Source organism: Parasteatoda tepidariorum, chromosome 2 (assembly GCF_982258835.1).
Source record: "Parasteatoda tepidariorum strain Cologne lab strain chromosome 2, Ptep-v5.0, whole genome shotgun sequence".
In the NCBI taxonomy this organism is placed as follows: Eukaryota; Metazoa; Arthropoda; class Arachnida; order Araneae; family Theridiidae; genus Parasteatoda; species Parasteatoda tepidariorum.
The window spans coordinates 25,947,953-25,974,860 of record NC_141756.1 but is presented as its reverse complement, the minus strand read 5'-3'; the positions used below and the strand labels follow the sequence as shown (position 1 = coordinate 25,974,860).

The 26,908-nt window shown below is 31.0% G+C and overlaps 2 protein-coding genes across 3 annotated transcripts in view; one reads left to right on the top strand and one right to left on the bottom strand.

Moving 5' to 3' along the window:
* Positions 1–4,255: 4,255 nt before the first annotated feature.
* The window catches only part of LOC107438106 (unconventional myosin-XV), a 33,019-nt gene continuing 10,366 nt past the window's right edge, over positions 4,256–26,908 (top strand). Inside the window, exons 1-10 of the mRNA XM_087157031.1 lie at positions 4,256–4,377; positions 10,943–11,047; positions 11,154–11,259; positions 13,941–14,086; positions 15,378–15,519; positions 21,135–21,207; positions 21,493–21,569; positions 22,439–22,521; positions 24,462–24,592; positions 26,408–26,502. Of these exons, the coding sequence (XP_087013157.1) occupies positions 11,203–11,259; positions 13,941–14,086; positions 15,378–15,519; positions 21,135–21,207; positions 21,493–21,569; positions 22,439–22,521; positions 24,462–24,592; positions 26,408–26,502 (804 nt within the window). The 5' untranslated portion in view covers positions 4,256–4,377; positions 10,943–11,047; positions 11,154–11,202. The remainder of the gene's footprint in view (positions 4,378–10,942; positions 11,048–11,153; positions 11,260–13,940; positions 14,087–15,377; positions 15,520–21,134; positions 21,208–21,492; positions 21,570–22,438; positions 22,522–24,461; positions 24,593–26,407; positions 26,503–26,908) is intronic.
* The window catches only part of Alg1 (ALG1, chitobiosyldiphosphodolichol beta-mannosyltransferase), a 36,205-nt gene continuing 25,969 nt past the window's right edge, over positions 16,673–26,908 (bottom strand). The window contains exons 14-15 of one of the 2 annotated variants that reach the window (XR_015431309.1): positions 26,429–26,500; positions 16,673–17,242 (exon numbers count right to left, since the gene is read on the bottom strand). The gene's annotated coding sequence lies outside the window, so the exon portion shown is untranslated. The remainder of the gene's footprint in view (positions 17,243–26,428; positions 26,501–26,908) is intronic. The other variant, XR_011636104.2, reaches the window with a different exon arrangement.

Here is a 26,908-nt window from a genome sequence, read left to right as displayed (position 1 = left end):
AATTCCATTAGAAAATTTGTACTTATATATTTATGAATAATTTACCTATAGTTTTGAGCAAAGAAAATGATTTAGTGAAAAAATATTGACAATATTTTATTTTGATACAACTCAACTTCATAATAATTGGGATCATTGCCATAGCAACCAAGTTACGCCATCTCTGTTTTGTTAAGTTTTGTTTTCATCTCACAAGTCTCAAGACATTTTAATATGATTCCAGATAAATAAGCTTACAAATATTTATTTAAATATTATTTTAGAAAAGAATATTTAAAACAAAGTATTTTTTTCATAAATATTATTTGCAATTGAAATAAAATACGTAAAGCGTGAAAAATTTAAAATGTAAAATACATACTCAATGCAAATTACAACGCGAAAAGATACTAAGATACCTACTTTTTTAATTTTCATATTCGTTATTAGGTACTTAAACTAAAGTTTTGCTTGTTTTTCTTCTTCTTGTTGTTAAAAAGCCATTGGTGTTTGTTTCATATTCATTTACTGGTGAGATTTGGATAATCTTTACTAACTCGATTTTTGTGATTTAATTTTCTTCAGACTAAATACTTAATAAAAATGGAATAAATAATTTCATCTCTAGAAGTAGAAAGTTTTCTTTTTGGAGCTATTTTTTTTCAACCATAAAATTCTATAACACAGATTTAAAACACTCCTTCTCATACGACATAGTTATTAATTTATTATAAATAATTTATAAATTATTTATATGAAATAAAACAGTTTGAAAATGATTTTATAAAAGAGTTTTGAGCATCTCACAACTTTTAAGAAATAGTTTTTTTCTTATTTATTGCTTGTTTGTCTAAATCAGTGGTTTCTAACTGGCGTCCGGCCCTCGAAGCCTTTTTTTTGTGGCCCGCGAACTAAAATATATTAGTTGTTATTTCTTGCGGACAATTTTCGTAAAAAATCTATATGGGTTTAAAATACTTATCTTGTTTAAAAAAACCTAATTTCTTTGTTTCTGTGAAATTTAACACACCAAAAGTGCAAAAAAAATTATTTCTCAGGTTTTGCATCCAAGAAAATATTCATTCAAGTACAAAAATAATCGTGCATGTTGCTCATTTTTATTTCATTTTTTTTTGTATTTTGTGAATATAATTTAACATGTGTGTAGCAGAAATTTTCTCGAAGAAATTCTCCGATTCAACTTTTTGAAACTACTCATTTTGGACGAAAATATTTACACACACATTTGTAATTTTAAATTTAAAAAGTAAATATCTATTCTCTGGTGGTTGCAGCAGACAAACCTCAATTTTGTCATTGAACATTTTGTGTGTTACTATGATATCTGTAGCACATTAATTGTTTAATACATGGGTGCACAATTGTTTAATACATGGGTTAAAGTTATTGTAGCCCGATTTTTTTAATATGCAATTAAATATTTTAAGAATCTACTTCTTATTTTAATTTGTAATTCAATACTTTTGTTTTGTACAACTTGGTAAAAATGTGACGGTAATATTTAATGTTTCTTCAAACATTAAAGAGTCCTACATAAAATTTTGATAAAGTTGCGGCCCGCCATTTGAATTGTGTTTTTAATTGTGGCCCCCGGTCTCATGTAAGTTGGAAACCCCTGGTCGAAATAATTAGGCATCTCTTACAACAGCACCTATTTAACACAATGACAGTAGAGCCTACTGCAGGATTAATAAAGCAACACATGCTTCAAAAATATACATTTCATTGACTTTTTCAGTCATCAGAAATTTCATAGCGAAGAGATTTCATAGCTACTTTTGCCTAATCCGCGCAAGAAAAAAAAAACTTCTATTGAATTCAATAAGAAATAAAATATATAACAAGTCTATAACAAACTCTTAACAGGTTTGTTATAGACTTGAAAATATAAAAATATTTTAAAAGCTGTCTCATTAAAGTTCTGTTATTCCTTTTTGCTTTCATTCTAGAACTTTATTTCGTTGGTTTTAGCATCTAATTATATTTTTTTTTTAATTTGCAACTATTTTTTAGGCAGGATTTGGTGGCTTTTTTCCATCAATTTTCAAAAGCTTTCCAAATCGTTCAAATATGCTATTTTAGTTTACAATATCAATCGTAATCTGTAGATATAGGCACAGGAAAACTTCGTACCCGAACAAATTTTTGAATGAAAAAGTATGTAGATTGGAGTCGTAAGAATGTTTGGAATGTTAACTGGAAAACTATTTCAGATACTTCCTACTGTATTTCACGCGGGTGCAGGTAATATATTTCTGTAGTTATACGTTATTTTCCATTCAAAATATTTGATACGTTTGTTTCTAGAGGTGAATTTGTCATACGAAAATTTTTTATTGGCTTAAAAATTTATGTTAATCTGGTTAAAAATATTCTGGTTTTCAGCGAGCGTCATTCTGTATTATTCAGCAATAGATAAAGACGCTCTATATCAGCAGTGAAGTAATAAATAAATATAGGATAAAGCAATCCAGATAAAACCAGATAAAGCGAGGATAAACCACACTAGCAGCAAAATAACTTGGGCCCTCATTGGGCCAATCAATATTCATGAATCTTGGCTCAGTAAGGGTTCAAAAGGCCTTTTTTTTCCTATATTGGCCCTATGTAGAATTTTCCGATTCACTCGATATTTTACAGCCACTTTACAATCAATATTGGTCCTATATAGAATTGTCAGGTTCACCCGATATTTTAAATCCATTATTTAGCCAATGTAGATTCCATATTGGCCAATGTGTGCCCTATATAGGCCATTCTGGGACCAATTTTACAAAATCTAGACGTTCCATTATTGGTCCCTCGGTGCATGTTCTAATAGGACCTATATCGAGCCAATTTTGAAGCCAACTGGGGTAAAATTGCTGCTAGGGCAGATAAAGAGAAGACAAAATTGCTATTGAAATCTCAGAAATTGAGGGCGTTCCTTACAAAATACCTCTATATAGAGTGGCTCAAGAGGTAGGCTCCTCTCCCAAAGAAATTATCTAGGCTCGAATCCTCGCGATGGCTGTTCGATACGAATTCTGCTCTCGGCTCGCACCGACCAGACAGTACTAACGTTAAATGTCCTTAATGGTTGACAAATCATTGATTAGAACCTCCTTCCTAGATTCGGAGTAAAGATTAGAGGTTTTTGTGGTTTTCCTCTCTCTGTAACGCCGATGCGAGTTAGTTCCTTTGAAAAGTGCACCACAAAATCTAATTTGTCACATTGCTTTGATCCAAGAGTTTCCTTGTCCTCTGAGTTATTACGAGTTCTACTTTAAAGTAATTTCAGTAAAAAACAAAATTCAAACGCAACTTAATTGGTGAAAATCTTATGCTGGTCCATTAGTGGACGCAAAGAGAATGTCCCCGATGTACTTCATTTTATTTATTTATTTATGTATATATTTTTTGACAGTCAAATTAAATTTAGCTTTAAACGCTTAGCAAAATCATAAATATTTTATAATTTTCTGAAATTTATTGAAACAAATATTCACTGTCACAAAAGGTATACAAAGAATATTGAGTGAAACGATTCGTAAAAAATAAATGGGATTAATATTTATTTCAGACCATTATTTAAAAGCTTTTTTCTCTCAATATTCTAGTTTTAAAAAAATAATAATAATTGAACGCTAGGATAAATAGAATTCTGTAGCTAAATTCCTGTTTTTAAAGCAGTTAAAAAAGTGATTACAGTTTAAAAATAGTTTGTAATCACTACATTTAAAAAAAAAAAAAAGCTGAAGTTATCTACATTTAATAATGTAGTTGTAATTCAAACATAAAAATGTAGTTTTAAAATGTAGTTCACAAAATAATACTTGCTAAAAAAATTTTTTTTACAGAAATACGCTGTACTTGCAAAGTATACCTACGCAGTACTTATTCAGAAATTTTTTTTTTCTTGATGAAAATTACAATTCAGTTGATTTTTTACAACTTCCTCAAATAGCGACATATAAACGAAAAATCTTTTTTATCCGAAGACACGCTTCGAAAGCACTTCTAAAAAGATCCATCTCGTAGAACGATACGGCCTAACTGAATAGAAAGGCGCAAGTATCCATTCAATACCATTTGTGTTGAGATAAACAATGAAAAACGCCCTAAAAGCCTTTAAATGAGAAAAGCCCTTTTTTTAAAGGTTTTTTCTTCCCCTCTAGTTTATTATTCTTTTCTTAAACTCCCACTCTGGAAGGTAAAGTTGCATAAGCTTGTCGCTAGATTGTAAACCTACGGATTAGTCAGCTTATTCTGAGTAGTGCAGGTTTAAAGAAAAAAAGAAATAATTCTTGTTTTCATTTGTCAAGTAGTGATAATTCTATGTAATTCCGAATGTAAATTGTCTTTTAGAGTGTTTTTCGAATTCTATTCGTCGAGTGAGTAAGTAATATGTTTTTTTGTATCTTAAACAAACTTTTTTGTAAGAGGGCCGCAGAAAAATAATATATTTTTATTTCAATCAATAATGTCCTAATTGTACCTCAGAGTCATAAGAAAATGTTTTCTTTCTTTTAATTAAAATAAAAGACTAAGCGTATGCATAATATTTTTAAATTCGAAAACATTTCAAATTTTGTTCACTTTGCCTCTCTAAAAATAAATAAGATTAAGTTATAGCAGATTTCCTTTCTTTATTTTATTTTCATTTATTTATTTTTATTGTATATAAACTACGTACATGTTTAATCTTTAAATATGCTTGTGAGCTACATTTGTGTTGAATCTATTTGGGTAAAAGAAAATTGTCTTTAAAAACTATCGATTACATAAAACTGTAAATATTGAAAATTCGAAAGGTTTAAATGTTTTGACACCTTCAATTATTACCTCTGCATTTTAGAATTTTTAGGTTATAATTTCAAGGGCTTTTTCGAAATTGATTAAAATGACAAACGCGCCTTCCTGATCGAGCAATTTCGCCAGTTCGCCAAATAGTCTGTAACGTGGAGGTAGCGGATTCAAATCTCGCTGTAACTCTTGAGGCATCCGTATCATATTCTTCTCTAACTTGTGCTATTTGTTCTTCCTCATGACTATAAGCCTTACTTTGCAATCAGCACACAAGCCCACATATATATGTGTAACCATAAAAAAATAAGTTAACTGAAATAAGTTTAAGAAAGAGTTATAAAATTTCTTCTGCTTGTAATATAGATTTTCCCTAATAATTTAGTTGGAAGGCACAGCACCGCAAATTGATCGTTCAACGACTGCATTTTTACACAGGGCTGCAAGTTGTGGTATAGAAGAAAATTAAATTAGCTTATTAGTTTATCATTTGGTGTTTAAGGCTATTATTATTATCATTTTAGTGGGAAAGTAGGAGATATTTGCCAGCGATTGCCCAGCTTGCCAGCGATTGGCCTTTTGCGAATTAAGTTAGAAATATACCCCTAGAGTTAAGTTAGAAAGGTGCACCTTTCATTTGACAAGAGAGCACCGCAAGGGCGAAATTACGTTTTAACTTAGAACTCCACTAATAGATGGCAGCAACACTCATTCATGAGGCCACTTCCTCAATATCTAAAGGAGAAGGAAATTTTATCCAGATATCTGTACCCATGGTATTGCTCAGTGATCAACCACAATAGTTTGGATTCCACAGATTATTCGAGCACGGTGGGTCTTAGTGCAGTCGAGGATCGAATTCCGGTAACTCTGGACTAGAGTCCGAATCTCTAACCACTGGGATACCACAGACCATAAAATTCTGTATTTATAACTAGACATAAACTCGATGAAAAATTAGCCAATGAGCGAACGCATGACGCACACGAAAAAATAGTTTCTCAGTGATTCTCTTCTTGACCCTACGCCACCCTTCACCGTTACTCACATTTTTGTGGAAAATACCCTTCATTGTTTTATTTATTTTGTAAAGTTATGAGCAGATAGTTGCACAAATCATAGAAGAAGAAATAGCTTCCCACCGACAATTCAAAATGAATTAATGAAGTTGATAAGAAGTATAATTACTATGACTTTATAAATGGTTAAACATACAACTAGGACTGGGCTATAAATCGATGTATCGAGACATTTCGATTTAACGCATATATCGGCAAGACGATACAGCGACTTTCATTCAAGGCGATGCATCAGAAATCTGATTTAAGCCGTCGAGTAAAGACAACGAGCGCAAAACGCTCTCTACGCAAAACGATATAGCGATATAAGACACGCAAGGATATAAGAAAACGATATAGCGATATAAGACTCTTCTCTTACGTTCCGATGTCGACTCGCGCTGCGGAAGACGATGCTCGTTTCGTTATGTTGAAATGGCCTTGATTGGTGAGCTGTAGAATCAGAATCAGAGTTTTGAGAACACATATCGTTATATCGCATGTTCCTTTTCGCACCACTTAGCTTTTTTTTTCTTTGTCGCGACTTTTCTTGTAGATTATTTTCAGTGGGACTAACTTCGAGATGTTACCTTGTTCTGAAGGCAATCTATTATTGAAAAGAATATAGAAAGAAGAGTTTCTTTATTAATTAGATAAGTTTTTTTTTTAAAAAAACTTTTTATTTTTAAATGTGAAAATTATCGGCAATCTAATTTGGGAGCCCATAAAGAATTGAATTTGTTAGGTTATTTTTTTACTTTCTTTTAATTTATTAAAAACTTTTTGGATGAAACTTCAAATAATTTAATGAGTTTTTATTACTGATTTTAAATTTATAAATCTTGTTGTTTTTATTTTTAGAAATAAAGTTAAAACAAAATTTATTTTTGTCATTTGGATTTGGACATAAGTCAATCAACTTTGTTTACACTAAAAAAATTTGAAAGGTTTGCGTATTTTATTCAATTTTTTAAATCATTTAGCACTTCGTTTTATTAGAGAGCATAATAAATTTTTTTTAAAAAATATTCTTTTCATATTATTTGTTAATTAGCTAAATATATTATCGAATATCGCAATTTTTTTTTAAAGAAATTAAATCTTACTTTGTTTTTACTTCATAATTCGGTTATTATTTAATTTAATTTAATTATTTATCTGAAATGATAAGATCCTGCAGTGGACTGATCGTTAAGACACGGTTCCCTGCAGATCATCGAAGTCAAGCATCACTGGTTGCGGTCAGTGTGCGGGTGAGTGACCACTTGGATCAGTCTGCGTAGGGACCGAGGGTGTGCGGTATTGGTGCTCGTTAAACTGTTCTACCGTAAAGTGCTCGACTTCGCGTGCAGGTTGTCGAGCTACCAAAGCGGTGGTGCCATCCCATCTGCAGAGGATCAAAATTGTGATGGCATGTCTTCGGATCATCCTCAGGGATGTTTCCCAGACCGTCGCCAATAGCCCATTGTGCAGCTCTAGTGTGACGTAAATGAACTATAATAGAACTATAATAACTGAAATGATAATAAAAAATAGTGTTTTAAAAGCGTTTTTTTTTCTAAAATTTATTTAGCACTTTGTTTTAAACATACAAATAATTTTTAACGTTTCATTTAGAAATTGAACAATACGATCGAACTTAATAATTATGTAATTATTTATGCATAATAGTACAAGAAAATATTGATTTGTAAAAAAAGCTTTAAAAAAAGTTTTTATCACTTTGTTTTACGCGTATTATGAATTCAACAAACATTTCAATAAATATTTTAAGTAAGATTTGTACATTGTAGTCAATTTATTTAATATCTTTCTTAAGCAAAACATATATATCTTCAAATTTATAAATTGATTTAAATCAATCTGAGTATGAAGTTTTGATAGAAATCTGACTTTCTGTGCCTTACAAGTAAATGAAATTCAAAAATACTATATCGCGATACATCGCTATATCGCGATGCAAAACTGACGATGCATCATGATATATAATTTCTAATATCGCCCAGTCCTACATACAACCTCTAAAAATCGGCTCAAGCTCGGTTATAAAATTAAGTGGTGAAATTGGGAGCCGCGATAGCTTAAGAGACAGGGCGCTCGTCTCTCACCGAGGCAACCCAGGTTCAAATTCCAGTGATAGCTAATTTATTCGATTTCTGGATTGCAGCGACCACAGTTTTGAAATAAATTATCTCCAGTGGCAGGCGGATCATGGGTTATCCTCTTGCTGTCGGGTTAATCGCGAGAGGTTTCCATGGCTTTTCTCTTCTTGTAAAGCAAATGCGAGTTAGTTTCCTCAAGAAGTCCTCCACAAAGGCTATAGGTAAATATAAAAATGCCCTTGTCTTCCGGGGTGTGCAAAAAATTACAAGGTTACTCTAGTTAAACATTGATGGCATTGCCGTAAACCCAAAAACTAGGACGGTTGTTCAACTCCGGTAAGAATAAATGTTAATGTTGTGTGCTAACGAGCAAACTATATTAAAAATTCTAAGAATTATTTCATCATAATATCAAATTTGATATCAATATTTTTTCATTTAAAATATTTTGAGTCTTCTTTTTTTTCCTTTTTTTTGCTAATGGTTGCTAAGTAACATATCTGCAGATTTAAATAACATTCGAGCATAATTTTCTAGAAATAAGAAAATAACAATTAAACTTGTCTAATTTAAAGAACTTTGTTGAAAACTACTTATAAATTTCGCAGCCTGATTATTAAGATAATTTTTAATCACATTTATTATAACTTTAATGCATATTCTTGGTTTAGTATATTTGATTTAGAGTTATTTTGTCCACCATTATCTTTAAATTATATAAAAATTTGTATGAAGCGCCACTTGGTTCGAATTATCTCGTATTGAAGCTTTTAAGGCATTGGCAAAATTAAACAAAATTACTCAAATTTTAGCTTTTAATCCATTATATAAAATCTTTTGCTGAAAACAGAGCGATTGGAATCCCTGTATGCCACGAGTATTTCAATTATAGCAATAAGTTAGTTGCCGTTGGAAACATTATTCAGGAAAAATAAATAAATTTTATCTTCATGTAATTGATTCAATTTCCTTGAAGAATTTTTAAAATTTTTCCAAAATCACCCTGGCTAACTTTTGTTCAAATAAGCAGATTTTCTTCTAACTATCTTAATGCTTGAAAGGATTGGTTGACTTAAATGAATAGTGCTTAATTCTATAATCTATCAATTAATTAAAAATTATTTATAGGTACTAATTAATTTATAATTATTAATTATTATATTTAAATTAACCGCAATCTGGAAAATATGATACCTCTATAGCTTAGGCAGGAGTGTGGTCTGAAGTTTGGCCTCTTTAATGTTACTATGATATTTTCCCTTTAAAGATATTTCACTTATCTTAAAAACTTATAAAGTGAATCGAAAATATTTCCTCAAATATATAAATCTTGTTTATCCAAAGATAATTCCAACCAAAAACTAATTTTTAATGATTTTTTATAATTATATTGAATAATAGCTGAGAAATTTTGCTTTGTAATATCAGCAAATTTTTATATAATTTTAAATTTTCAAATTTTAACTGACAAAATCATGCAATTTTAATAACGATGATAGTTGATGAGAAATTTGAACAACTTTGGTTATTATATAAATGTTACTGTGAATGACAGAAATTAGTGGTTGTTGACTTCCACCAGTGAATGTTGACAATCACATCGTCGCTTTGGTAAATGTCCGAAATATATACTACTAGGTCTAGTTAAGTGCAATTGCCCGGTATGACCTGCATCAAATTTTTTTTTAAGGTTCAGTGCCACCATATATGGCAACGTTACTTTTAAAAAGTAACGAGTGAAAGTACAAGTATTTTTAAAAAAAGTAACGAGTAAAAAGTACAAGTACTAAACAAAAAAAGTAACAATTTAAAAATACGTTTCTAGGAAATCGAAAATTCGAAGTAACCTAAAATTTTATTGAATAATATTCTTATGTTCTTTAATGTTTTTGCAAAATAGTTGTTATTTATTTAAGAATTTTTAATTTTGAATGTTATGGATGTTAATTTATTTTTAAATTCGGAAGAATATTATAATATAATTTTATAAAATAATCGTACAATATAATTTCAAAATCAAATATAATTTTAATATCAAACTTTTTATGGATTTGCACAAAAAAGAAATTTTATCTATTGATTTTAATTTTTAGTTTATTATTTTTATTTATTTAAATTACCATTGATTTAAAATTGTTTTACTCTTTAGAAACGCGTTTTAAAAGCACAAACATAAACAAAGCAAACACGGGGTTTCAGATAGCTTTGTGATCTTTGAGCTAGTGAAAAATATTTGAATGTGCAGTATAAGTTGAAACAGAAGGCATTTAAACACGAAGTTAGATGTGAATGCACATATATTGCACATTAATTTTATAAATTAAAGAAACATAAGCATTTTTTTAAATTAAATTTTTTTTTTGGAAAGCTTACCGAGTTTTAGAAAAAAGTAACGATTTCATTCGATATTTCCATTACAAATACTTGTACTTTTTCCCTAAAAAAGTAACGAAAGTACAAGTAAAAGTACTAAATTTAAAAAGTAACGAAGTACAAGTTCAAGTACGTACTTTTTACTTGTACCGGTGGTACAAGTAACGAAAGTAAAAGTACTGCCATGAGTGCCACTGCCCGGTATACATCTAACCGGTACTCCTAACACTGATGTTTCTCCTAATCTATCCTGAGCAGATATTAAAATATCGAATAAATATAATAATATCAACGAATAAATTAATATCAAATCGGATATGGCAGATATTTCGGACATTCACCAAAGGGACTAAGTGATTGTTGACATTCACCGGTGAATGTCGGCATTCTCTTGATTTCTGTCATTCACAATAACATAAATAATACAAAAAATACGTTTTTAATTTAAAATTTAAACTACACAAACTTGATTGAATTTAAACAAATTTTTGTGACCACTTATTTGTGCAGAACACTGGCTGCTGATTAAAATTTTTACACCATATTGACCTTGTACAGATTTTTCTTTTACCGTCTCTGTATATGAAAAGAAAAGAGTTATTGAAATGTTATTTTATTTTCTAGGTTACTACGATGTTCAACGTGATGAATAAACCGCCTACCATCGAATACAGGGTGGATAGTTGATGAGATGGTTTTTCATTTCTCGCCCCAATGCATAAGAAAAAGGTCCGAATCCTATAAATCTTTTTTCTCATTTCTTTCTCTATATGTCTTCCTGATAAGCCATAGAGAGAAACAGCAATGACCACGTCTTCTTTCTTATCTTTCGCAGGTAGGAAGGATTTCATTTATGAAAGAAGAATACGAGAGTTAAATAAGAAATGAAAAGAACATCAACAGAAGAAAAGGGGGCGTTGGCTTGGGCAGGATGCAGGAAGGTAAAAAAGTTGGCTCCTTTTCTTAAATTACATTAGTTGGTGTTGATCATTTTATGTGACACTAAAGTTAATTAAATGTTTGAAAAGAAATTAAAATGTAATAAAAAAAGAAGAAAAAATCTTTACAAAATTGAATTCATAATTTATAGGGCAATGGGAAGAGAATCTTACAAAGCATTCGAAGTTATTCATGTAACAAAGTTATTCATTAAAATCCTTCGATATTGAAAGTAACCAAACGTTTTCATTTTGTACACTTATTTCAGAAAAATTTGATATTTGAAAAATCCCATTTAAAATTAGCTAAAAACTTTTATGCGTTTTGAGCAAGACTTTTCTAGGGAATAATAAAATACATACTTTAATATTTGAATCTCGGTTTAATAAATTTAATTTAAATACATAAATTAAAAGATCCCTACGTTTGAACTTACACTTTTAGGTTAAGAGGCATGAAAGCTAAAATTCTAGGTTAAAAAACCTTATATGAAAAAAATCTTCAGTAAATGAATAAATTTTTACACTTCAAGTGTAACAGCAGATCAATGTTTACTATTTCAAGCAAAAAGTCATTCATTAAAATACTTCGACATTGAAAGTATCACCATTAAAGTGGTAACTGAATGTTTCTATTTTGCACACTCATTTCCGAGAAATTTGTTTGGAAAACTGAAAAATTACATTTAAACTTTTATGCATTTTGAGTAAGACTTTTCTTAGGGGTAATAAAATTTATACTTTGATGTTTGATTTTAAGTTTATGGAATTTAATTCAAATATATAAATTAAGTGACCCCTGCCTTTTAACCTATACATTTCGGTTAAGAGACCTTATATAAAAAAAGTTTAGAAAAAATCTTCAGTAAATAAATAAATTTTTACACTTAAAATGTAACAGCGGATCTATGTTCACCGGTTCAATCATTAAAAGTACTCATTAAAAGTTACTCATTAAATTCCGTCGACATTGAAAGAGGCATGAAAGCTAAATGTTTATATTATTTAAATTAAGAGACATATAAAAAAAAAGTTTAATTTAATTTATTTTTTATTTTTTTTGTCAGTAAATAAATAAATTTTCACACTTCAGGTAAACAGCAGATCAATAGTTACCATTTCAAACAAAAAGTTAGTCTTTGAATTATATGTATTTATTTTATAATTATATCATATTATAATAATTATATCATTGTTATATAATATTAATTAATTTATGTATTTATTATTTTTATATTTCATGTATAGAACTTATGAAAATTAAGTAATACTCAGGTCCAATAAGGTAATACTTTTGTGGCTTGAATTCTTTAAATATACACTTTAAAAAAAATTAAGTCTTTTTGAGGGAAAAGTATTGTTAGATCTTTTACATTAATATATAAAAACTTAATTTTAGTGAGGAAAAACTAGCTTAAAAAGTATTTAGTTCATGAAAATTAGATGAAAATTTAGCTGAGATTATAATTTCGAGGAATACTGTATTTATAGGGCTATCGACTTCAAAATCAAATGTAAAGTTAAAAAAGTATTTATTGTAAATAATTAAAATATTCTATACAAAATATTCTATATAATAAGTATAAGAAGAATAAAATATTCTAGAAGTATAGTAACTAGTACTAGTAGTAGTTTTATACTTCTTACTTTCTTATAATATTATTATTATTTTAATACAATATATAATGTTATAATATTTTTATTATTTTAATATAATATAGTATAATCTTATAATACTATATTATTATAAATAGTTACATATAAAATAATCTTCAGAATATTTACTTTTTTATTTAAATATTGTGCTGTATAAAATTAAAATTTTTGTGGTCACGTTGAGCAATGAAACCACCGAATACTTGCACAGAAAAGATATTAAAATTCTAAAAGAAAACAAAGTGAGAAAGTTTTGGTATAGAAATATCACATCCGTGCTAATAAACTGATATCAACAGCTTGACTAGATAAATGAGCGAAAAGTACAAAGAGCTCAAAACATTTGGAATAAAAAAAATAAAGTAAAAAGCTGTAGTACCGATAAAAAAAAATCCTTTTAGAATACAGCGAAGTCTTCTATGCTAGAACTAAAAATGTCAGGAACAACTAACATAACCATAAATAGTCTAAATGGGTTTAATAGTTCTGAATCTATGTCATTACGCATCTAATAATTCCTATAACGCGGGAAAAACCTTTAATGACAAATTCTCATTTATCTGCGAAACAAATTTAAAGTTTCTAGAAAAGCGAATTTGAGTAAACCATGAAATTTCAAATGCTGAGGAAACGTTTTCAGAATATCAAAATGCAAACAAATTATTACAGAATTGTACCCCACTGCGCAATCCTGCAATAATTTGTTTGTATTTTGATATTCTGAAAATATTTCTTCAGCATTTGAAACCTCATGGTTTACAAGTAACTCACTTTTCTAAACCACTCATTTTTCCATAAGCTTTTAATTAGTTACATAGAGGAACATCAAATTTCACTTTTGATGCAGTTGTATTGTTATGTTCGTGATTGCTATGCGCAAATTTTTTTTCTTTAATTTTGAAAATGAGAATCTAAGCTTGGATAGTTGAAAGGAATGAAATGAATTAGCAGTAGCATTGTAGTCGAATTATATTTTGATTTTTGCAACTGACATATAACATTGTTTTTTTTTTCTCAACTTAATATAGGGAAACTCTACTTTTTTCATATCAAGTGAAACCCCGGAATTGGAGAAAGGTGTCCGGAATGGGAGCAACAAACCTGCTGGAGCTTCTGCTGAGAGACATTCTTTTCTGCAATATGCAATGCTTCATTTCAGGGACAATCCAATCAGGTAAAACCCCCGGCAATAAATCCCAACCACATAGATTGTGTTAGTGGGAGCAAAGGTTATAAAAGCGTTTGTAAGATTAAGCTGAATGTAAGGTTTATTCGAATATGACTATGTCACGTCGAACTCTTCCTATAGTAGGCATTATTGTAACATAACAGTACTATACTCTGTTGCTAGTTATTGGGAGTACAAATTAGTTCGGTCCGTTTTTATTTGTGATCAAAAATACATTTATTTTTGAACAAAATGAATGAACAGATTAATCAAAGTATTTTCCATCGCTAGCTACTACTTTTTCCCACCTCTCAGGCAATTTTCGAATTTCATCTCGAAAAAATGTCGCCAAATCGTGCTGCATCCAGTAATCAGAAGGAGCAATGCCCGGTGAATAAGGCGAGTGCGGTAAAATATCCCACTTGAGAGTTTCCAAATAATTTTTTACGACTTTTTTCACATGAGGCCGACCGTTATCATGCAGAAGAATAACTTTGTCATGCCTTTGTTCGTATTCCGGCCGTTTTTCACGTAATGCACGACTCAATTGTAGCCTATACCGATCGCCCGCAATGGAATGGCCAGGTTGTAGCAGCTCATAATATACAACACCTTTCACCATTCTTGAAACTATTCCCTACATGATTTATCAGTTGGAGCATTGTCACCATAAACTTCTACAAGCATTCGATGCTCTTCAACTACACCTTTCTTGCAATTAAAGCTTTAATTTGATGGAATTGTTCAGTCAATAAGCCATCACGAATCTATTATACAAGTTTTTACTTAAAATCATCATTCGGAAGAGATTAAGTTAAATCCTATACTTTCTTTTTCCTTCATAATTATGGTATAAGAGCATTTGTCATAATACGCTACTGGCTCATGCAATAACGTTTTATCAAAATATCTACTTTTGAAAAAAAAATGGAATCAGGAAATAAATATATATCGCTATTTTAAAGCGAAATGAAACTTTATGTGTCAGTCCCGTACTGTTCGTACTTAAAATCAAGTAAAAAATAGTGATAAGCGAATTTGAGTAATCAAAGTACAATTTAATTGCTGAAATTGTTTCTCAAAGTGCCTGAAAAACAGCACGATACGGGTTTTGATCAAGTGTGATTTGTTCAAATTTAAGCATGGTTCTGTTCTTCTTTTAATGCAGATCCAAGAATAATTTTCCAAGTCTAGATTTTCCTTAGCTTCTTTTCACAGTTGCGGCGAAACTTTCGTCAAACCCCACGCGTACAACTGATTCCTTCTTGATGAGTAAACTTCAATATTGTATTTCCAGGGAGAATCATAGCGTTACTTATGGCGGATCCATGAGAGGCACTGTCAAAATTCTAGGCTATCTGACGGGAAGACGAGCAAAGAAGTCACATCTCAATGATTGGACATGGAAAGAGCTCACGGATAAAGTTAAATACTCACCAGTGAGTATTAGTCCTACTCTCAGATCTAGAGGATAAATGTCTCCGGTTAAGATTTTGTATGTAGGACGCCGTGTGGAACTTAATTTATACATATAGTAGTAAATATATACATATAATATGCTATGAAACATTTTTTTTCTTTATTTTAAGTAAATAGAACAAAAATCAAAGAATTTAGTCTGCCAAATGCCACAAAAAAGCTTCTAAAATGAAGTCGTACGTAAACACCTCCTTTACGTGACGTGATTAATGAACTAAACAAAGCAAAATTTTCCACACTTTCCGACAAGCTCTAAATTTCAACTGAAGCCCTGCTCATGAGGATAACACATCAAGTTTCAACCATTCTCTGTTCACTTAGGCAGAGTTTATCACAAATTTTGAAATCTACATGGACAATCATTATTAGAGATGAGTATAGCGCGAAAGCAATGAAAAGCCATAGTAATAATGAAGTCTTGGAAAATTGGAGAAATTTTGAAAGGGGAAAAGTTTTTCCTCCGTCTTAGAGCAACTCTCTGATACTTTTGCGAATATATTTTGCATAAATGCCAGATCTGTCCTGTTTGCTAACATAAAAACTGGATTGCTATTATCACAGCTACAGATAAAACCTTTATCTTAGATGTTTAATAAATAATAAAACTAAAATTTTTTATGCAAATTCTTTACTCAGTATGCTTCTTTAAAACAGGCTAATTATGCTTTGAGCGTAAAAGAGAAACTATTTACCTCAAAGTTCTTAACTTGCATTTTAATGTTATATCAATATATGCGAAATAATAATGCGCTTTATTATTAATTGCAATATGACTTATTTTATATCTCTCTCTGTTTATATGCAAGTGACGCCATTGTGAGTAAATTGTATTAGTTTATGCTACGATTCAGAAACCAAACAGGTTAGACACAAGCGAGTGACGCCGTTTACAAGTATTCAATTAAATCTTGATCCGAAAATAGATTCAAGGTGATAATAAACCATGGCTTATTGCTATAACACAACCATCACATGGTTGGGCCTAATCGCGTATTGTTCTTCTCGCGTTGCAAGTACCCGATTCGAAATGTGGCTTTCTTCAAACTGGATGTCAAAGGGTTAAAATTAATAATAGAGTAAAAAAAACAAATTCTTAAAAAAAAAAAATACCGATTCAATCATAAATAAAGTAATTTTTTATTCACAAAAATAAAACTAAGATCACAAAATAGACGAGATCAAAAACAAGTGATATTATAAAATATAAATCTGTAACAAAATATGTATCGAAATATTTAGCTACCAAGAAGCATTTTTCATGTTTAGTATAACGAACGGACTATCAAACATAGGAAGGCTTAATGCAATCACCATTCATTTCATGTGTATGTAGCAGCGCTTCATAACGGAATGATTGCCCGCATTTATTGCAAATGTAAGATGAATTATTCAAATGGAGAGCTTTGTGGTGAATGAGTACTGTCCTGTACTTGAAACGCTTTGGACAGATATCACACGCAAATGGTCTCTCACTCTTGTGAGTAATCATGTGACGATTTAGAGAACCTTTTTGAGTAAACCTTTTATCACACATATAGCACTTGTGTGGATACAGTTCGGCAGGTTTCACAGGAAATCTAGGTAATTTATAACGTTCTTTGATCTGGTAATCATCATAACTTGTTTGTCTAAATGAACTCATCAAATTTTCTACATCGTTTCCAAAATTGTTCACAGCAAACTCTGAAAGGGAAAACAATTGTTTTAGTAAATACAAGTTATACCGAAGGAAAAAAAATATTTTGAGGCTTACAGACAAAAAACGATAATGAAATCGAACAAATTTCTACCGAGGAAGACGAAATACAAATAACATTGAATCTAGTTTGATTGCTTCGTGAAATTTGAAGGTGTTTCTGAAAGTCATCTTTCATCTTCTCTAATTTTCTTCCGTCAGTCTAATAAGTTTTGATTCGTAATTTTTATAATTTTTCGCAGTAAGTAGTGATTAATTAGAATTTAATAAAATTTTAGTTTCTTTCTTGTTTAAATATTTATTTGCGATCCTTAATGAAATTAGCTTTACTTTTGACAAGATCTTTATATATATCAGTTGGGAACACCTTGCATAATTTTCGCATTAAACCGTTTCTGTGTCATGTAAATACTCATTTTTGGAAGAACAATTATCCTTCATATACAGGGGCATATCTAGTTAAATGGGAAAACTGGTTAAGAGCAAAATATTATTAAATTATAGATATGCAGCCACAAAAAATTTAAATTTATTAAGTATTGATATTACAAATATAAAGCATTTCTTATGAAACATTTTTCAAAATATGGTAAACATTACAAGGTTTATTTATAAATTGAAGAAAATTTTTTAAAAATAAGCCTGAAAATACAATCAAAAAAGTAATTTTCAGAGTAAAATAAAATTCGCATGGGCTGCATCTTTGACTAAAAAAGTGGACATTGGATGGCGACTGACTAACAATTTGTAATCCCATTTGATATATTTAGTGGCCCCGTGGCAAGTGACAACAATACAATCAATCTAAGAATACAATCAAAACAAAGCAATTTTCAGAGTAAAATAAAATGAGCATAGGCTGCATCTTCGACTAAAAAAGTGGACGTTGGATGGCGACTGACTAACAATTTGTAATGCCATTTGATATATTTAGTGGCCCCGTGGCAAGTGACAACCGTTAATTTTGCCTTATATGATACAATTCAAAATGCACTTGAAGCGGTCGTTGTTAAAAGGGAGTTATTGCTATGAAAATAAGTCTTTTGTTGGTTTTGTAATATCAATACCGAATAATTTTCTAGACTGCCTAACGAAGAGAAGCCAACAATTTGGAAGCAATTAAAACAATTTTTCCACATATGGCACAGCTTTTTTAGTTTTTCTCGAAAGTGCAGATTTGTGACATATCTCCTTCTAACATTGATCGCTTCAATTTTCTACGCACATGACAGAGGATTAAATTAAAATCGTATACAAGATTCAGATATTACAGAAAAATTTATGTTATATAGTAAACAAAAAAAGTTTTATATTTTATAAAAGTCATAATTAAATTCTAAAAATAAATATTAGTTTAAAAAATATTATGTAAAGGAACAGAGCAGTTGAACTTGAAAAATAAAGCATTATAATTGAAATTATCTAATAAATACTTATATTATTCTAACCTAGCTAATATACATTTTATAGAGAATATTTTAAAATGTTTAAAATATTTTAATGTAGAATATTTTTAACAATCTAATATACATCTATATAGCCAACCTTAAACTAATATACATGAAATATTTTAAACAGTTGTTTACATTGCTATTTTAATTTGCACGTAATACACAGTCCAGTCACATTAATGTGACCACCACCTACTTTCGACGTCAACGTGAAATAATCAATCACAGAGTGCATGTGGCAGCACATTACAGTGTAGTGTATATATTGGATGTCCTAGGGCAGTGTTTCCCAAGGTGTGGTACGCGTACCCCCAGGGGTACGGGAACAGTTTAACGGGGGTACGCGTTCTTATGAGAAATATCTTGCAACCAACGAAAGTTTTAAAAACTTTTATTCAAAAACAAAGCTAGCCATGAAAATTTACGATTACGTATATTTCTATTGGCTATTTTTTGCAGAGTTAACAGTTAATATTTAGTGATGTCAACAGCTAGTTGTGACTTTTAACTTTTGTGCAATTTCTTATAGTTAAAAATACAGTCATTTTTTTATGAGTGGTACACAGTGTTACGAAAAATTTAGAAGGGGTACACAGAAGTCATAAGTTTGGGAAACACTGTCCTAGGGCATCGAAAAGCATTTCAGTCGTTGGCGCAATGGAGAAACGTAGCGATTTATCCGACGTCCAAAAGGGCATGATTATTGGCTTTCGGACCAAGGGTGGAAGCATTTCGGAAGCGACTGATTTTGTGAACTGTTCGCGTGCCGCCGTCGTAAAAGTATACTATGCATGGCAAAATGGCACTATACAAAACAAGCGGCGTGGCACATGTGGTGCACCACGGGCCAAAGATGACAGAGGCGAACGAAGGCTACGGAGATGCGTTCAGACGAATAGACGTGCAACTGTTGAGCAACTGACCACCCAAATCAACCAAGGGGCTTACCAAGAGTGTATCCTCAACAACTGTTCAGCAAGCGTTGCTGCGCATGGGCCTCCGCAGCAGACGCCTGGTTAATGCACCCATGCTGACTGCTGTTCATTGGTGACAAAGGCTGGAATTTGCACGCCAGTACCGCAACGGGACGTCCACAGAGTGATAACAGGTGGCTTTTTCCGATTAATCACATTTTAGCTCCATGGGACAGATGGACGTTGGCGTATACGGCGTGAAACGTCTGAAAGCAAACACCCTGCAACAATTGCCGGAAGGCTGCAGGCTGGAAGAGGGAGCGTTATGGTTTGGGGAATGTTTTCCTGGCATTCATTGGGTGCACTCATCATTGTGGAAGGCACTATGGATCAGTACAAGTACGTATCTGTCCTTGCGGACCACGTCCACCCCTACATGCAAATGATTTTTCCTCAGAATGATGGCATCTACCACCAGGACAATGCGAGGTGTCATACAGCTCGCAGTGCATGTGCGTGGTTCGAAGAACACCAGGATGAATTTACCGTACTCCCCTGGCCGGCAAACTCACCGGATTTAAACCCAATCGAGAATCTATGGAACCACCTCGATCGGGTTGTTCGCGCCATGGATCCTCAACCGCGTAATCTAGCGCAGCTGGCCACGGCACTGGAGTCGGCATCGCTCAACATCCCAGTGAACACTTTCAGAAACCTAACTGACTCTCTTCCTGCACGTCTCGTAGCGGTTCGCTCTGCCAAAGGTGGTTATTCTGGATTTTGACAGGTGGTCACATTAATGTGACTGGACTGTGTATATATAGAATGTTCTCTAATGACTGTCCTGAATGTTTATGTTTAACTTTTTAACCATTTAGAAGACACAAGCAAATTCAGTTATTTTACATGATAATTCTTCTAAAATTTATTTATTAAAAAAACAGTGGGATTTAACTATTTTTACATTAACGACTTGATTGCTTGCGCTGGCATAATGGATAACCCAAAAATATACTACGGGGCAAAAACAATCAAATATATTGCTAGACTTAAATATGTTTACTTTCTGTTATACTCATAGTAAAGAGAATAGGCGCCTTTATGTTACACGATTTTCCCACTCTTCACACTTTTCCTTCTTCATTTCCCTGTTTTCGGCAAATCTCGCGTTTGAATATACTTGCGCGGAGAAAAAGAAAGATTTCCCGAAACCATAGAAACGGAAGGAGGGCATGTAGAGTGGGAACATCACGTACCCTTGAGGTACCTATTCAGTTTACAAAAAGGATATGAACCTCCTTTCAGCTTAAATCTAAAAAATATCCTAGTTTTAGATGATTTTAATATTTCTTTTTCTCTAATCGCAATGATAATTTACCAGAGTTTGAAACTTTAGTTTTTTTCCCTAAAATAATTAATATTATGTGTATTTTTTCACATACATATTAAGAGTCGTCATTAGAGAACACCTTGTACAATAAACTTTATTTTATATGCCATTTATTTCTCCTTAGTTTCCAATTGTAACATCACTATTAAAGCTGGAAAATGACTATTTAAATAGATTAGCAGTTGATACATTTACAGGTAATCAATAAAAACTTTAACATACAGTCTATCTAAAGAACTCCTCTCGCTAATCGTTTGGCACACTGTCAGTCACTATGCTTACGAGATTGAACTATTATAGTATTAAATATACAGTCCGGAGACTGCAAGAGAGGTATCAGAAACCTAAATAAGCTTTCTTGTTTCCATAGCAACAGACAACTCCAGACTTTATGGAGAGAGGAGTAATTTAGATACATATATAATACATTATAACTAAAAATATAAACTAATAATAACAACAACGTTGTCTCAATATTTTAGCTATTATGAGATATATGGGAGATTTACCATTAGGCTTACTTCAGAAAGAAGTAGAATGTGTATATACAATACTAGTGGTGAGATATTTTTATTCTTTATAAAATATCTATTTGCTAATTCATCATAAAACTAAAAAGGTTTTATTAACGTAATAAATATCAAAGGTGCTTGATTTCTTTAAAAAAATAAAATAAATTTTTAAAAAATCCGATTTAGTCAGACACTTGAAGAACTTAAGTTTATAATCAGCAAAAATTTTATAAATGTAACTGAAATGAAGTACAATTAAAAGTAAATCATAACAATACATTTTAAACACTATTTCGGAATGAAATAATAATACATGTAAATACTCAATTCAAATTAAGTGAAACTGAAATGCATCTATGTGAGAGAACTGCAAAACAGAATAGTAAACAAATCAAAAATAATTAATTTTACATTTATTTTTTAATGTTTTGAATTGAAAAAAAGAAAAAATAATAATGTTTCCTTATAGTTTGTACTTTACTTTTATTGTAGGCTGACAAATATTTCTATATAGAATAACTCAATTAACTTATTTAAATAAAAATTTTTAAAAAAACGCTTCTTTAAAAAAAAGATAATTTTTTAAAACTTAAAAGGTTTTAACATTACAAAAATCCTAAAATAATTTAAAATATATCAAATTTTTAAACAAAAAGAAAACATAGGGAAAAAACAAACATATGATTTGAATATATGATTTTTTTTAAATCAATTAGTAACATTTAAAACTGTCTTTTTTTTAAAACTCAATTGTAAGTTCAAAAAATAAATAAATAATTAATTTTAAAAAAATACAAGAGTATTTTAATAAACTTACTATTGAATTGAACATTCTATTATTTTAAATTACATCAGTATTATTAACGTATTGCAAAATTGTTGGGAAAAAATGTATTTAGTATAATTTTTCTTTCAGATTTGTCATCATCATTCTCCAATCAGAGATGAAGTTTATTGTCAATTAATGAAACAAACTACAAATAATAAAAGTTTAAATCCGTAAGTACCTATTCAATGAGATTTTAAAAAAAATTAAACTAAATATATAACAAAAAAAGCAAGTTATTTAAAATTTTATTAATTTGCTCTTTTAAAATTGGAATTAATAAATAATAAGTTTAATTTTAAAATTTAATTGAATTTTTTGATGAACTAACTCAATGATAAATCACTACTTCTCTAATAAAATACACAGAAGAGACATTACATTATGACCACCCTCCATCTATAACAATGGGCTCGCCCAGGTTTTCATGGTTTCTCGCCCAGGAACAATGTTTTCATGGGGCATCCAAAATCCTCATAGAACAATTCCTGATGTCTGTAAGCTACTTGAACATAGTTGCAGACCAGGTTCACCCATTCATGGCAACAGTTTTTCCTGCGGGGGATGGTGTTTACCAACAGGATAATGCACCATGTCATAAGGGTCGAATCGTAATGGATTGGTTCGAGGAACATTCCAGTGACTTTCAAGTCATGTCTTGGCCCCCAAATTCACCCGACCTTAATCCAATAGAGCATTTGTGGTCCTACTTGGAAAACCAAATTCATGCTGCCACACTACCCCCTCGCAATGTGAGGGAATTGCAGGACCAGTTGGTGAGCGCTTGGTACCAGATACCTCAGACTACCTATCAGCACCTTGTGGAATCAATGCCACGGCGGGTGCTAGCAGTTTTGAGGGCTAAAGGTGGTCCTACATGTTATTAGCAGGGTGGTCATAATGTAATGGCTCTTCGGTGTAAAAATCACAAAGTTAACTCATTAAAATGAAATTTTAATGTCTAAGGTAATTTTTTGCAATTAAAAAACAGTTTTTATTTGTAATAGCAGCTAAAAGGAATAAAACATGACTTTTGTTTTGTTCTTTTTTTGTGTAAATAATATAACTTACATGCATAATTTAACATATTGAACATAAATAATGCAATTTCAAACGAAGTTTTTTCATTGTATATTTCAGTTTGACGACAAAAAATCTTGACAAATGTAATATAAACAAAGTAATCAATATACCACAAACCAATAAATATGTAATATTTATTGGTTTACAAACCAATAGATATGATGATAACACAAACTAATAGATATGAATTTTCAATAAATATGAAAACGTTAATATCTGCAGTCTATTTGCCAATTTTAAAATAAATTACCTTGCATCTAAGGCACAATAAAAATTTCCAGCAGGCTTACCCTACTTTGCCCTATTTGTGGCTCAAGTTTTCTTTAAACCCCTTCCGTCTCGCTCCTGTGAAAATGACGGGCAGAGGTTTCGCCCTCTATTTCTCGCTCCCGTGAAATTTTCGGGATGGAATGTTCAGCGGTAACGTGCCAATAAGAATAATACTAATTCATTTCTTTTGCCCGGAAGACATTTTATTTCACATTTTAAACACCAGAATTATTTTTAAGGTAATTGTAGGTAGTTACTTCATTTTAAACTAGATGTCAGCACTAATCAAATAGCTCTAATAAAAAAAATAGGCACTTTTATGACCGTTTTCTTGAAAATTAACAGATCGTTAAGGGGTTAAGAGACGCAAAAGTCTTGCGAGCTTTAGCGCAAACACCCATCTACAAGACCGACCTAAACAGAAAAACACATTATATTCAAGTTTGGTGAATAAGGTGGCTATCTTATTATTCCTTATAAAATCAGAAAAATGCCCTCTTGCAGAAGTTTGTGGTCTTTTAATTCTACTGGAACGCAGCTTCTGCGGTCTTGTTACAAGGTTCATTTTTGAGTTCTAAAGAAAGCCTACATGACAAAGCACATAACATCTTCCAAAATTGAATTGTAAAAGAAATATATGGTTTTAAACTTTGTTAACCACTAGCAATGTAACTCTTGTAGTTGTAATTCCAAAATAATGCATAAATATTTTTGTTTCAAATGTATCTAAATAAAAGAGTTTTTTTCTTCTACTATATAGAGAGAGTCAAATTCGTGGTTGGAGACTTCTGGCATTTATTGCAGCATTCTTCAAGTGCACAGACAGCTTAATGCCTTATTTAATGAAATATTTTGATACAGCAGCTAACGACAAAAGAAGAGCAGAGCAAGGTAAGGTTAAGAAAAACAAGCTTGTATAATTCTTTCAAGCTTAAATTAAATGAAGTTGAAAGAAACAGATAGCAATAAATAGTACAATGATAGTTTACTATATAATATACATATATGTCAGATGCATAAAATTTAGGTTTTACATATTTAATTGACTCATTTTTTAGTTAAGGCACACTGTTTAAGTAGAGCTTAGTTTACTTCATTTTAACCTCTTAACTGTTATGACATATGCCTTCATTTTGATAAGGTTTTCTTTTTTTACTATTTTTGACATTTTATATCTTTAAGTCATTGGGTCATTTTTTTCCCTAATATTTTTGTCTCTTACATTACTACTTCGTTCATCATTATCATATTTGGAATGAGAGCTTAGGGTGGTCTAAGACCTTTCGTTGAAGATTCTGCCAGAAAAACTTATTTTTTGAGTTGGACTGCCAGTCTTTTTCTCCAAACAATCTAAAATCTGATTCCACTGAATTGAGCCATTGTTTTTTTCTGCCTTTTTTTCAGCTAATGAAGGGCATTGACACAATTTTTTTGTTTCACAGGCACTTCTTGGTCCATTCTAGCGATGCAAGCACCTCAGTTCAATTTTTTAATTTTAATACTTTTGATGATATTAGCTCTTTAAAAGTTCTATAAATTTCCAAGTTTAAAAGCATTTGCCAAATACATACATTGACACCCGGTGACTGAGCGGTAGTGCTTCGCGTTGTCGTGCCACAGGTCCCTGGTTCGATCCCCGGGCCGGGCAAGGTTGACTCAGCCTTTCATGCTTTCAGTGGGTCGATAAATGAGTACCAAGCATGCTTAGGAACTAAACACTGGGGGTTCTGCGTTCGGCAGACCACCTGACCGGAACATCTGCTTCTGCACCCCAGAGGCCAAGGTCAAGAAAACTGAGATGGGCACAGTAGGCCGTGGCCCTCTAGGGTTGTCGCGCCGCTGAGTTTAGTTTAAATACGTACATTTATCTATATACTGGGTGATTATAAAATAACTTAGCTTACATATAACCCTTTGGAAGTGAATAGAATAAAATTTTGTACACAAGCATTATGATTTATGCACTCAATGATTTTAAAAATAATTGCATAGCACTCATAGATACAGTAACAAAACTACAAAATTTTAAAATGGCAAAACAAACTTTTGATTAAATGGTAATCCTTGCATTAAAAAACATAAAATAGAGATGCATGTTTATTAATTTAAGAAAATAAAATAAATTGTAACACTAGGCTTTGGCCAAGGGTCACCATTTTTCGTGACCATTAATGAAAAGAGAGTATGATAAAAAAATTTAAAAACGGGAAAAACTATATATATATATATATATAACATAAAAAGCTTCTTAATCTTTTTATGTTATCCTAATTAATTATTCTAATCAAAATACTTTCTCACACTTTTAAAAGCCACATCCTGTTCTTAAATCTATTTTGGCTCAAGTATGCATTTAATTAAAAGCAGGACATTTTTCCCTTTGCTCTCTGTGGGAAACGCTCCATCTATTTCATAAACCAATAGCAATTACTAAGATTTCCCTCTTTCCGTAAATTGAAAAATTTTACGGATTTTACTTTGCAAGATTTTCCCTAACATATAACCATGAAGCCAACTTTTCATACACTTTTGTTACGACTGCACTGTCTAATAATTAATAAATAAATTTTGTATCCTCCCCCCCCCCCGGTCTAAGACCTGTATTAACCCTTCCACTCAGCAACGTTATATATATACATGCATGTATGCATGTTATGATAGCTGTTAATGATAAATATTTACAAAAAAAATTTTCCTCCTGAATAGCAACTGCTGAACTATGCTTACATAACTTGAGGCAGACCATTAAATGTGGGGGAAGACGCAATGTTCCAACCGATGCAGAAGTGGATGGAATCACTGTAAGTTCATTGAAATATATTATTTCATGTCCAAAATTTGAATATTTTATAATTTAAAATCAAACATAAATAGTATTTTGTTAAAAGGGCTTTTTAAAACAAAGATCCAAAAGCTTTACATACAAGATGTTTTTACCTCACAATTTTTTTCTTTTAAAAAGATTTTTTTCATTCAAAATTTTTAGGAATGTTGTTAGTTTTTCGCAATGGTGGAAATAATGTTTTATTAGTATTTTTAACACGCTACTTCACCCATTTAATATATATATTTTTTTACACCAATCCAATATTTTTCAAACATGCAATATTAGGGAAAGTTATATGTTACGTATATTCAAATTTAATATATATACGCATATAAAATTTAAATTCATTAAACTGAATTTTTCAGAGAATAATGATAAAT